Source organism: Notamacropus eugenii, chromosome 1 (assembly GCF_028372415.1).
Source record: "Notamacropus eugenii isolate mMacEug1 chromosome 1, mMacEug1.pri_v2, whole genome shotgun sequence".
Classification (NCBI taxonomy): domain Eukaryota; kingdom Metazoa; phylum Chordata; class Mammalia; order Diprotodontia; family Macropodidae; genus Notamacropus; species Notamacropus eugenii.
The window spans coordinates 508,380,441-508,394,837 of NC_092872.1; the positions used below are offsets into that span (position 1 = coordinate 508,380,441).

Consider the following 14,397-nt stretch of genomic DNA (forward strand, 5'->3'; position numbering starts at 1 on the left):
TATTTTCTAACCCACCATAATCTATAAGGTTTTAGTTGCTTATACAGGTTTCCCAAGGGTCACAGCAAGAAGCAGTTGCCAATATATTTTTACTAATCTTTGTGGTAGTGATAATCATCAACTTGCTTCTCTTGTCCCAACCCCACACAGACCCAGATCATGCAATTCACAGGCACATCCCATGCTGCTCATAGTTACGTAGGGTCAGAAAAAAACAACATTGGGTTCTCTGTCAAGAACGGGGCTGAAAACCCTCAGAACTGGTTGTTCTGGGTGAATGTGTGTGTGTGTGTGTGTGTGTGTGTGTGTGTGTGTGTGTGTGTGTGACAGAGAGAGAGAGAGAGAGAGAGAGAGAGAGAGAGAGAGAGAGAGAGAGAGAGAGAGAGAGAGAGAGAGAGAGAGAGAGAGAGAGAGAGAGAACGTTTACATCTCTCCTGGCCTTGATTCCACCCCAGCCTGCACTCTGTGGGAGACAGAATTACAACTAACAACAATGACTTGTGTTTATCTTAGATTAGAATCTGGCCCTGAACTCCTGAGCTGGGCTGTTTCCTTTCTCTGGACAGACTGGGGACTTTTCCAACACGTCACTTAGTTATTCTCCTCTGACTTAGAAATGAACAGACCCTCTCCCGAGTTCAAAGTCAAGAGTATTGATAATTGTTTTAAAACACCACAATGAGAGCAATAACATAATTTATTAAATCCTCCTTTGTGTAGCACATTATGCTAGGCATTACAGTGGGAAGGGGGCAGGGTGATGCCCTTTTGATAATTTGAAATCCTCAGATCACAGGATCATAGATAAGATTTAAAATCAGAAGGGAAATTGGAGATCTCATTTTTAGAAATCTAGTCTAATATTAATTAAACCAAAATCAGGTCCTGATATGTGAATCCCTGAATGAGTTTATACACACTGTTACTGAGGAATAAGAGAGAAGCCTTAGAACACTATAATATGAAACGTGACACTAAGTCATACATCAGGAAGGTACAAAATTAAGTACAATGTGAGATCTCAGAGGGAAGCTCAGTCTGAAAGGGAGGGTCCGTACCAGCTGGGGGAATCTTAGGAGGGCTTTTCGAAGGCGGTCTACAAGTCAGACTTAGAGGATGGGTCGGAACTCAGTAGGTAAAAGCAGAAAAGAATATTTCAAGCACAGAGAACAAGGGGAGCCAAGACACAGAGGTGGTAGAGAAGCATGTCCACACCCCACAGATGGCAAGTAGCCCAGTTAGGCTGGAGCATAGAACACATGAACAGGAGTGATATGTGTGATAAGGATGGAAGGGTCATAGTGGTATCAGGAAGAGCCTTGAATGCCAGGTTTTCCCCCACGAGCAAGGGATAAAAATAATCTTTGGAAACTCTTGTTACTCTGTGACATACTGAAAAGTAAATGGACATTGGCAGTGTCCCCAGTCCAAGGTAAATCTCTCTTACCAGCCTCACAGTCGACACAGTTCAGAATCTAAAATCAAGCAAGACACCCTATGAGTCTTGACAAATGCAGCGTCTTATTCAAACTAGAAGAATAAAAATATGGATTCCCTTAGGATTATTCCTTCTGTCCTAGGGCTCTTTCATCTGAGCTTCCCCACATACCTGAAATGGTCAGGGTTTCCAGAGCATGTTTTCAGGCTGTGGCCTGAAAAGAAAGAAGATAAAGAAATGACTGTGGTTGTGTCTTGCCATGACAATGGACCAGTGTTACTTCATAACTTATAGGATTCAGAGCCAGAAGGGATCTTAGAGGTCATATAGGCAATCACCTCATTTTACAGATGAAAAAACTGAGGTCCAGAAAAGGAAAGTGAAATCTCCAGGGTCATACAAGTAAAAGAACTAAAATTTAAAAAAAAACAAGTTTGGGGTTTGCTTTTTCCTCCGAATCCAGTGCTCTTCATAGGGATGTGTTGTTTTAGCAATCAACCCTCCAAAAGCAAAGGCCACTTTTAAGTTTAATGTGCATATTAAATTATTTTATTTAAATTTAATTAAATTTAGTAAAGTAATAAATAAAATAAGATAAATACAATTTAAAAATAAGATATAGAAATAATTTAATTTAGTATGCATAATTAACATTTTCTTCATCTTTTTTTAAGTCTAGACAAACTGAGTTCTAATTTGTTGCTTGCTGATTTTGGAGGTGTACATACTCACACTGAAAATTTAACAACTGGCTCTCCTGAACCTTTGGAGCTGGCTCCATGTAAGGTTAAGGTAAAGTTAATGGTGGATGGGGGGAAGAGTTAAAGATCTTCCCTGCCCACTAATAAGCCTCAGTTACCCTTTTGTTAATTTCTAATGAGGCACTGGGTCATGAGGGTCATGTCCTCCAACCCTGAAAAGTGTATGTATATATATATATATATATATATATATAGGTATAGATATAGATAGATAGATAGAAACATCTATCTATCTATATCTATCTATCTATCTATCTATCTATCTATCTATCTATATATATATATATACATATATATATACTCTGAGGTGAGGTTCTGCTTTGGGGCTTATCTTTTGGAAGAAGGTTCATGTGCCAGATAATACTCTGGGCAGCCGTTTTAAGAAGCCCCCAGCTTTGAAAACTCAGATGCTGGTGCTTCTCTCTCTGGTAACAATGTTTGTATTGTCTGTGATCAGACAGCTGGAAGCCCTGTCTGTTGATCTTTATTTCTGTTTGTATTTTCTCTGAAGTTCAGGGTGCTGACTTTTTCCCCTGAACTAAGTGAATGATACACGTGGTTGATTAAAGTAGATTGTTGATCCCTCAAAAGTTGCTTTCCTTTCAGAAAAAGCAGATCTAAGAACCTGTACAGCAAGGCCCCCTGGTCCTTGCTGTTACACTCTATTACATCACTCCTACTATACCATATTCCCTACCCCTATACCCCCCAAAACAGGTTAGAGCTGATAGCATGTTATAGTGAGGTTTAGATTCAGGGGTGTACATTTGAACCTTACCTCCGTTGCTTATTACCTGTGTGAACTTAGAAAAGTCCCAGACTCAGTTTCTTTATCTTTCTGAGAGGGTTGTAGCAGATGATCTTCACCAACGCCAGGCCTATTAAGGGGCCTTAGAAGAGATCTAGTCCAATGCCTTTGTTTTACAAAGGAAGAAACTGGATTTCAAAGATGGGATGTGATTTACCTCCAGTCGCTACTGAGTAGTGGCAGTGCTAGGACAACAGACCACGTCTCCACATACAACAATTCCATGTATTTTCCATTTTACTCTCTACTATGATTCTCCAACTAGACACACTGGAATGCCTACCCCTAAGTAATCCCAGTGTACGCTGCCCTCAGAATAGACCTGGCTCTGACAGGAAATAGGCCTCAGTTTACTTATCTGAAAAATAGAGTGATTAGACAGGAGGTGGCCTAAATCAGAGCCCAATAACACTCTCCCAGGGTACAGAACCAAAATGTAATGGGAAGGTTCTGACAAAATAAAATTAAAATACAATAAATGATTTCACATTTTAAAACTAAGTCAATATGCTGCCTCCCTCAGCAGGGATCCTTATGTATGGATTAGTGGCTCCCATTTCTAATTTGATTTTGATACATTGGCCAAATGACCTTTGAGAAAGACTCTCAAATCTGAAACCAGAAACCAGAAGAAACATGATTTCTCCACATTGAGATTCTTTTTTTCCCCTGAAAGTCTTGGTCACAGTGAGGGCCCTTCTGCTGGAGATTACCCTGAAAGCAACAGGAACTGAAATTACAGTCTGTGTGCACTTAATAGCTAACATTTATAAAGGTCTTACTATGTGCCCGGACTGTGCTAAGCACTTACAATTATTGTCTCATCATCTTTACAACGACCCTGGGAGGTAGGTGCTTTTATCTTCATTTTATAAATGAGAAAACAGAGGCAAACAGATTAAGTGGCTTGCACAGTAAGTGCCTGAGGTTGCATTTTCCTTGGCTCTCTCTGACTCAGGCCCCCAGGCTCTATCCACTGCACCACCCAGCTACTGCTGAATTCAAAGGGGCAGCACAGTTTTATCTCTTACGTTGATGTACTTCAGAAAGAACACCCCTCTGCTGTCTCTTCTTGGCAGGAAATCAAAAATCAGATACTCGTGCCTGGAGGCAGATGGCCATGCTCCTTGACTCCTGTTCCCCATTCATGCTTCCAAAGCCATGAATAAGATGTTCAAATTCTTTTCATATGCAAAATGAGTGACTTTCCCAGAAACTTGGACAAAACCAGATCTGCTGGGAAAGGGCAGGTGTGTTTATGCATCTATAAGGGTCAAATTTTATGCACAGGTTTTATAGAAAGGAACCTGTTATATGCTTTTTAGAGTGAGGGAAATGCAAATATCTGCCCAAGACCAGAAGGCTATTTGAGTTTAGGCTGAAAAATCAGGCCCAGAGTTTCTGCTTTCAATGTTGAATGGGATCATAGGTTCATAGAATTAAAAAATTCAAGTTGGAAGAAACTTCAGAAATCATGTAGTCCAAAGCCCTCATTTTACAACTGAAGAAACTCCTGATTCTCCATACTTTCCCACCTTCACCCCAGCAGCTTTCTCACCCCAGGGAAGCCTCTACCCTTGAAGATCCCTCCTCAGACAGGTGAGTTCCTTCCTGGAACCACAATTTAAAGAACGTCCAGGACATCCATGCTCACTTCTCTCCAGGCAGTTCTCCCAACTTTTTTACTTTGCCTCAGTATGGGCACCCTTTCCCTACCTCTCCCCTATTCCCACTTTCCAATTCCTTTTTATGTCTTGTCTTCCCCTGATGAGATTTAGAGGTGCTGGGGATCCCAAAATACCAACATGCCGGGTCCTGCTCAAATGAATTCGACTCAAGCCTTCTTAAAGACAAAGGAAAACAAAGTTTATTAAAGATTCACCATCTTGGGTTGGCTCTTAAGGAACCTAAGCATTTGTAATGCTTGTATTCACAAGTGGGTCAGATAGAATCCCAGCTAGACAAAGTCTGAGCTGGATTGAATCTGAGCACCTTCATGGAGGGGAAATGGGACTTAAATGCAGAAAAGACTATAGGAGGGATCTGGGGGTGGTCTGGTAGTCTAGGGTGATGGGAGGAGGGGTTTAGGGAGGGTCTTCAGGAGAAGTCCAAGGAGGAGGGCTTGGGTAGGAAGCAGGTGGGGCAATCCAGAGATCTTGATAGAGTTGGTATGGGAATGAATACAGATCTGGATGGGAGTGGTCAGCAGCCTGGGGAATGGGGTTTTGATGGGATCAAGGGTGGAGGGTGCAACAGAGACCTAGATGTGAGTAAGAAAGGCCAGTGGGAAGATTCAAGGAGAGCTTAAGGAGGCTCCCAGAGTCTGAACCTCATCACCCCCATTAGATTGTAAACTCCTTGAGCATCTCTCTCTCTCTCTCTCTCTCTCTCTCTCTCTCTCTCTCTCTCTCTCTGTCTGTCTCTGTCTCTCTGTCTCTCTCTCTGTCTCTGTCTCTCTGCCTCTCTCTCTCTCTGTCTCTCTCACTATCCATCTCTATTTAAGAAACTGACACTCAGAGAGATTATTTGACTTACCCATGGTGACAGAAGTCATGAGGGCCTGCACCAGGGTTATGACTGTCAAAGGAGAGATGGGGTTGTATAGAAGAGATGTGAAGGAGAAACAATTGGATATGGCAACTACTTGGATACCTAGGATATAAGTGTTATTGAAGAGACAAGAATGATGCCTAAATTGCAAGACTAGGTAACTGGGAGGATGGTGGGGCCCTTAACAGTATTAGGAAATGTATAGGAAGAGGGGAGAGTTTGGAGGAAAAGATAATGAGTTAAGTTGCACATATTCTGAGTTTCAGTGATATTCAGTTTGAGATGTCCAACAGGTGATGGGTGAGATGAGAGCAGAGTTCAGGAACAAGATTAGAGGTCTGAGGATCATTAATAGGTCGAAGGATCATCTACATAGAGATGAGATGATTAAATCCATGAGAATGAATGAGATTGCCAAGAGAAATAGGATAAAGGGAGAAAAAAAGAGAGTCTATGGGGACCCTTGAGGGATGCCCACAATGAGCTGGTGAGACATGTGTAAGAATCAAGCAATAGAGACAGAGGGGATGTCTTCAGACAGGTAGGAGGAGAACTGGGAGAGAGCAATGTCACAAAACCTAGGGAGAAGAGAATGTTAAGGAGGAAAAAGTGCCTCTGACACAGCATCCCTCATAGCCCCCCAGCACCCGCCTGAAAGGCCCTTCCTCAGGGATCCAGTCAAAGGGTTGCACTTGAGGACCTAGAGGGCCACATGTGACCTCAAGTCTGAAGGTTCCCTACCCCTGGCCTAGGCCCAGGCAGTGCCTGCTCTGGACATGGGGGTGCAGGGGAGGGAGGAGCCGCAGAATGAGCACCAGCAGGCACTGAGAAGGAGTATGATCATGACCATGACTGTGACAGGGGACACTGAGTAACTTGTTTAGAGGAGCTCAGAGAATTTGCTGTTTCTCTTTTGCTTTGTGTTTTTTTTTAAGGATAAGTTGGGTCCATGAGGGTAGAATGTAAGCTCCTGAGACCAGGAATTGTTTGGGATTTTGTCTTTGTAACTCCAGCATACAGTTAGGGGGTACAGTAGATAGAGTGCTGGAACTGGAGTTAGGAAGACTCATCTTCTTGAGTTCAAATCTGGCCTCAGACACTTCCTAGCTGTGTGACCCTGGGCAAGTCACTTAACCCTGTTTGCCTCAGTTTCCTCATCTGTAAAATGAGCTAGAGAAGGAAACGGCAAAACTTCTCCAGTATCTTTATCAAGACAACCCTAAATGGGATCATGAAGAGTCATTCACAGGAAGAAAGAACAAAGTAAAGAGTGCGCAGCAAAGAACAAAAGAAAACTTACAAGGAAGCAAAGATGGATGGCTCTCAGCACAGCACATAGTATGTATTACATATGTGTTCTGAAAACAGAAATTTATTGCTATATATTTTGACCTCTCTTACATTTTATGGCATACATGACATTTTTTCTTTTCTTATTTTGCATTTAAGTTTTAATATTTAAGTTTATAATGTTTCTTTTTTTAATTGTATATTTAAGTCTAAAATAAAAAAGAAAGTTAAAAAACAACAAAAGCCTGACACAATTGATTCGACTGAAAAACAGCAACAAATACTAGCGCCCTATTTCGGCACATAGTAGGTGCTTCATAAATGTTTGCACCAAGTCCCGTGCTCTTAGTACCCCCATTTTATAGGTAGAGCAGTTGAGGATTCAGAGAACTTAAGTGACTTGACTAGGATCACACAGCTAATAAGAGTCTGAGATTGAACGAGAAGCCAAGTCTTTATAAAAATCACAGAATTTTTGAGCTGGAAGAGACCACAAGGGCCATCGTGGTTATCTCATTCATCTCCTGTCCAACAAGCCCTCCTCACTGCTACAAGCCTGACATAGATTTATTTAGCATTTGCTGGAAGACCTTCAGTGAGGAGCAACCTACTATTTCCCAGGGCAACACAGTAAAAATGGGTTTCGCTTTGGATCATTGTAGGTGTTAGGAGGTTGTTCTTGAATATCAAGTCTAAATTTGCCTCTTGGCAATTTCCATCAGTTTCACCAAGTTCTGCCCTCTGGAGCCTTACAGAATAAATCTAACCTTCTTCCAACTGGAAGCCTTTCAACTAACTCAAAACCAGATAATAAGTTTCCCCTGAGCCTTCTTTTTTTGAGGCTGAACATCACTGGGGTGTAGGGTGTGTTCAGGGAGGACCAGTACCAGTACCTTTGGTGTGATGGCTGCTGAGCCCCTTTTCGGGCTCTTTTCACCTTTGGTGTCCACCTGTTCCACCTAACTCTCACCTGTGGCTCCAAGAAGCTTCAACAGGCACAGTGGCCACACCCCAGTAAACCATTTTGGCAGATGGGCCAAACCAGGTTGAGAGTAACCAAGGGTTCTCAAACCCATTGGTGAGTTAGGGGGGTGTCTACCCCAAGCATGCAAAGACCTCATCTGGGGGAATGGACTGTTGAGAACAATTCGTTCCAACGGCCACAGAGGCAGGTGATGTGGAACACTTAGACCTTGGTTAGACACCGAAGACGCTAAGGTCATCTACTGCATCCTGAGCCATCACCAGTCATTTTGACCCTGTCCTGCCACTGGACTATGATGACCGGAGGAGAGAGTGAGGCTGACGACTTTGTGCAACTCTGCCTCATTTAAATCCAATTTTCACATGAATCAAAAGACATCACCCATACCATTTCACTATTATGCCTCAAAGTCCTATGGTGATAGGCAAGTGATGAAGCAGCAGGTGCAAATACACTGGAAGCTATAGTCACAACCCTGCACATAGGCAGCCCAGGCCATAGGGTTGTTTCTCACTGGAAGCAGCCATGGGACACAGCAGCCCCCTGGGTGTCTGAGCAGCCTTTTAAGAATCACACTGTTCACCTCTTGGTGTGAGGAAGGGGGCTACAAAAGGTGGCCTAAACATTGTCTGCTTACCCAACCCTACCTGATCACCACGGCAGGTGGGGAATCCCACTATGTGGGTGGAAACACAAAAAAATGTACAAAAACATTTGTAAAGATGATTCCACTCACCATCGGCACATGGAACATGTGCACACTAATAGACAACACAAAATCCAGTAGACCTGAAAGAACTGCTCTTCTTGCAAGAGAACTCAAATAGCAGCCCTGAGTGAAACAAGATTGGCAAATGAAGGCCAGCTTACTGAAGTTGGAGCTGGATACACCTTTTTCTGGAGTGGGCACAGTGAAGGGGAGTACTGTGAAGCTGGCATGGGTTTTGCAATCAAAACCAATCTAATCAGCAAGCTGGCATACCTGTCAAAAGAAGTGAATGACAGGCTCATGACAATGCGATTACCCCTCGCAGGAAAACGCCATGCCACAATCATCAGTGTCTATGTTTCCACCATGACAAACCCTGATGAAGTCAAAGGCAGATTTTATGAAGACCTAGAGACCCTTATCGTTAATGTGCCAAAAGAGGACAAGCTCATAATTCTGGGTGACTTTAATACTAGAGTAGGCTCAGACTACCAGACTTGGCAGGGAGTCCTAGGGAGGAATGGAGTTGGAAACAGCAAGAGCAATGGTCATTTACTGTTGAAGACTTGTGTATCACATGACCTTCCCATCACCAACACTGTTTTCTGTTTACCTAAACATAATAAAATTTCATGGATGTACCCTCACAGCAAACATTGGCATCTAATAGATTATGTGATTGTAAGGAGAAGAGACAGACAAGATGTGAGAGGGACAAAGGCAATGTGTGGTGCAGAGTGCTGGACTGATCATAGACTTATCCTTTCCAAGCTAAATATTTGCATTCATCAAAAGCACTGACCCCAAGGCAAAATGACTACCACAAGAATTAATGTCAACAAATTAGAGCTCTTTTCTGAGTGTGAACAGTTTGCTGCTGACTTGGAGGGAAAGTTGAGCCAACACACAGTTGACAACAGTGGAGCAGAAGAGGAATAGGCAGCATTCTGAGATTTGATATACAGCACTGCACTTGTTCATCTAGGTCAGAACACTCACATACACCAAGACTAGTTTGATGAAAATGATGGGGAAATTCAGAAGCTGCTAAATGAAAAATGAGAGCTCCACAGTGTAGAGGATGGCCTATGTCCCTACACGGCTCGGTGATGTCGTGAAGAAGAAAGACACAGGAAGCAGGAGAAGATAGACCAACTCTGTTTATTGATCTGAGGGTCAGGGTATTTATAGATAGAAACTGCAAGCCTATGTGACATTCTACTTGTCTCCTGCCCTAGTGATTTAATCAGTCTTATCTTAAAGACTGTGAGCCTAGAGAGTATCTATTTTATATATCCCTTGTTTTCTGTAATTCTCCTGTTTGTCTCCAGGAGAGAGCAACATCTGGGGAGCATGGAGAGCCATTCCAGATGATAATGAGCACAGTCTTAAAGAACAGTTTCCCCAAAGGTCTATCTTGATCTTGTCAACTGCACTCCACCCTGGCCCTCAAAACCATAGGATTTCCCAGCAGGATAATTCATCCACCTCTAAGAACGCAGCATTTAATTCCATCAAAAGCAAAGTGCAAGCAAAGCTTAGAGAGATGCAGGATTCCTGGCTCAGCAAGAAGGCAGATGAAATTCAGTTTTATGCTGATAGTAACAATCCAAAGCACCTTTATGATTCCCTGAAAGCTATTTATAGATCAAAAACCTATGGTGCATCACAACTACTCAGTGCTGATGGAGCCACATTGATTAGTGATAAGGACATGATCCTAGAGAGATGGGCTGAACATTTCCATAGTGTTCTCAACAGATCATCATCAATCAATGCTGAGGCCATTGACCATTTACCTCAGGTTGAAGCCAATCCCTCCTCAGCTGAACTTCCAACTGAAGAAGAGGTTTTGAGGGCCATTAGGCTCCTTTCATGTGGCAAAGCATCTGGTGCTGATTCTATTCCAGCTGAGATTTACAAGGTAGGGGGATCATTGCTCACACAAAAGCTGACTGAAATCAGCCACCACCATACCATTCATACGTGGAACCATCAGTTGCAACATATGGAGAAGTTTTGAATGCTGTGGATAAGTTCACTTACCTTGGTAGTGTATTTTCCAGGAATGTACACATTGACAATGAGGTTGATGCATGCATTGCCAGAGCTAGCTCAGTGTTTGGGAGGCTCCAAAGAAAAGATTAGGAAAGAAGAGGTATTATTCTGACTACCAAATTGAAGATCTACAGAGCCGTTGTGCTGACCTCATTGTTGTATGCTTGTGAAACATGGACAGTCTGCCAATGCCATGCCAGGAAACTGAATTGTTTCCATTTGAACTGTCTTAGGAAGATTCTGAGAATCACCTGGAAGGATAAGGTACCAGACACTGAAGTCCTTGCTTGAGATGAACTGCCAAGTATTCAGACTATGCTTCAGAGAGCACAACTACCGTGGGCTGGCCACATTGTTCAAATGCCAAATGTACACTTGCCAAAAAGATTACTTTACGGAGAACTTGCATGGGGTAGGCGATCGCATGGTGGCCAGAAGAAGTGATACAAGGACACTCTCAAGGTCTCTCTCAACAACTTTGGATTTGACTGTGCAACATAAGAGACACTGGCACAGGACCACTCAGCATGGCATGCCCACATCAGAAAGGGTGCTGTGCTCTATGAGCAAAGCAGAATTGAGACAGCACAAAGTAAATGCAGGATGCGCAAATTTGGGATATTCACCCCAAATATTCACACAGACTATGTGTGCTCAACCTGTGGCAGAGCATTCCAAGCTCATATTGGTCTGATCAGCCACAGTCGGACACACTGAAATTTCACTTTACAATGGTGATGTCATTTTGATCCTCTTCAAAGACAAAGGACAACAACCAACCAGTTTGTACATAGTTAACTGTATATATTTCTGTATGTGTTTATATCTATATATGTCTATATATTTTATCTATATCTATCTACAGCTATATATTTTATTCATATATCTATATGTTTCTACATGTGTAGTTTGTACATACACATGTATGTTTATACACACATACATATATCTATCTATATATAAACACATAGAATAAATCAGAGATGATCTCAGAGGGAAGGTACTAAGGTTAAAGAGGATCAGGAAAGGCTTCTGGTGGAAAGTAGATTTTTAAGTTAGACTTTAAGGAAGACAGACAATAGAGATGAGAAGGGAGAGTGAAACCAGTGTAAATGCACAGAGTTGAGAGATAGACTGTTTTGTTCAAGGAATAGCCAAGAGTCCAGAGTAATTTGATCATAGAGTATAAAGAAGGATAATAAGATGTAAGAAAATTGGAAAAGTAGGAAGGGGTCAGGTTATCAAGGCTTTTAAAAGCCTAAGGATTTTATATTTGATCCTGAAGGTAATAGGGAACCACTAGAGTCTATTGAATAGGCAAGTGCCATGGTTGGACCTGTACTTTAGGAAGGTCACTTTGACTAAATTGAGGATGGATTGGAATGAGGAGAAGCTTGGGGCAGGGAAAACAAACCAGCAAACTTTTGCAACCATCTAAGTGTGAATGATGTCCTGCATCAGGGTAGTGGCAGCATCAGCGAAGAGAAGGGAGCACATATGAGAGATGCTGCAAAGGTAAAATTGAAGAACTTAACAATAGGTTGGATGTGGGAGAGAGGAGGGTGTCACAGAGAGTAAGGAGTCAAGGTTGACACCTAAGTTTGGAATGTGGGTGATTGAGAGGATCATACTGTCCTCAACAAGTAATAGAGGTATTAAGAAGAGGAAAGGATTTGAGAGGAAAGATAAATTCAGTTTTTCAAAATGTTGAACTTAAACTGTCTATGGAACATCTAGTTCAAGATGTCTAATCATCAAATAGAGATGTAAAACTAGAGGTCAGCAAAGAGGTTAGGGCTGGATCGATAGATCTGAGAATCATCTACATAAAGATGATCATTGAATTCATGGATACTAATGAGATTTGCACGTAAAATCAGTGTAGAGGCAAAAGAGCAAGGGGCCCAGGTCAGAGCCTTGGGGACCACCCCTGGTTGGTGGGCATGACCTGAATGAAGATTCTGCAGAGGATATTGAGAAATGGTTAGAGAGGTAGAAGGAGAACAAAGAGGGGGCAATATCACAAAAATCTGGAGAGAAGGTGCTTGATGGTGTCAAAGACTCTAAAAAGGTCAAGAAGGATAAAGTTTTGTTTTGTTTTTTAAAAAAAAAGGCTGTTAGATCTGGCAATTAAAGAGTCATTGGTAACTTTGGAGACAGAGATTTCAGTTGAGTGATGAGGTCAGAAGCCAGATTTTAGTGAGTTTAGAAGAGAGTGAGAGGAAAGGAAGTGAAGGCACTAATTATAGACAGGCTTCTTAAGGAATAGAGTCACAAAAGAAGACAGAGATATAGCATAAAAGCTGGCAGGGATGAATGGATCAAATGAGGGTTGGTTGTTTTGAGTTTTTTTGTGGGGTGACAGAGGATACATGAGAGCTTTTGTAGGCAGCAGAGAAGCAGTCAGTAGACAAGGAGAGATCTAGTGAAGCATCTGGACCACCCCTCAGAATAATGTTTTTAAATGCATAAAATGAAATACATAAGATTATAAAGGGAACCAAATACAGTTATCCAAAAAAAAATTTTAAGCCAAATTCATGGATCTAAGGCCCTTCCATCTCTGACATCCTATAACCCTATGAGTCTGACCTTCAAGACCAACAGATCAGGTGGCCTCAAAGTTTATTGCCACTTTTGGAGCTGGTAATTCCAACTATAGCCCTCCTATGCCACTGAAATTAGAAGCATCATAGACATTTTTGGAGAGAAGACAATAGAAAGAAACCAAGTGAAAAATCTGGTTATTCCACAAAGCAATTTGTATGTTAGAGATCATTAGGGAATACTTCAACTAGAAACTGTGGACAGGAAGTCCACAGCCTTTTTTCAAGTTACAAATAAAACAATAAGCCTAGCAGGTGTTGTTAGATTGTATTTTTCCTCTAAGCTCAGCCATTTGGTGATCCTTTCCTCTTTGGATGCTTCAGGAAAATGCTCAGCATAAGATAGTAATTTCCATATCATTTGAATGGCAGTTGCAGCCCATTGATGTTAAAACTAAAATGTGAAACTACTATAATCAGTGAAATGAATGCAAATCAGTTTTCTTCCAGGAGTTTAACCCCTTGCAAGGCTTTCAGGGCTAATTTTTATCTGCTTGAAACTAACCTCAAATTCAATGCTAAGGGAAAACCCTCTAAGAGTTCCCAAACCTTTACCATAAATGTGAAATGTGAAATAACTAATGTAAAAACACTGGTTTCAAGGTTAAGCACAGGTACTACCTCTTACACAAGAATTTTTATCATCCTCCAGGCTATTAGGACTCTCTCTGCCACCAAATCACTCAAGATATATTTTGCACTTAACTGTTTGTCTTACTCTGGACTAGTGACTTAATTTGTCTGTGCCTCCATTTCCTTATCTGTCAGATGAGGGAGGTAGACTCTAAACTCCCTTCTAACTAACTCAATGATCCTTAATATAAGATATTCCCTGTAGAATGTAAGCTCTTTGAATGTGGGGGAACTGCTTCATTTTTGCCTTTGTATTCCTAATGCCTACCATTGTGACTGGCAAGTAGTAGACACCTCACTTGTTGAATTAAGTGCAGTTGATTTGACATGGGTCAAATCCATTGAAGGGAATACTGACATTGATGAAATCTTGAATTCATCCACTGGGATATTGGAGTATTGTTTTGAAATAGCAAACTAAGCCATTCACTAAGCAACTTGGAGCCTCCCCTCAACTGCTGAGAGAAGGTGGATATGACCAAAAGCGTTCCAAAAGAATTCTTCTGTCCTTGAAGGATCTGGGATTTCATTAGTGCGATTGTTTCCTCCACCGATCCAT

General features: G+C 41.8%; 1 protein-coding gene across 2 annotated transcripts in view; it reads right to left on the reverse strand.

Moving 5' to 3' along the window:
* Nucleotides 1-274: 274 nt before the first annotated feature.
* Nucleotides 275-14,397, reverse strand: part of RBM38 (RNA binding motif protein 38) — a 161,252-nt gene continuing 147,129 nt past the window's right edge. Inside the window, exons 4-5 of one of the 2 annotated variants that reach the window (XM_072633456.1) lie at nucleotides 1,610-1,652; nucleotides 275-1,475 (exon numbers count right to left, since the gene is read on the reverse strand). In XM_072633456.1, coding sequence (XP_072489557.1) covers nucleotides 1,619-1,652 — 34 coding nt within the window. In that variant the 3' untranslated portion in view covers nucleotides 275-1,475; nucleotides 1,610-1,618. Of the gene's footprint in view, nucleotides 1,653-14,397 lie in introns of both variants that reach the window. The other variant, XM_072633455.1, reaches the window with a different exon arrangement.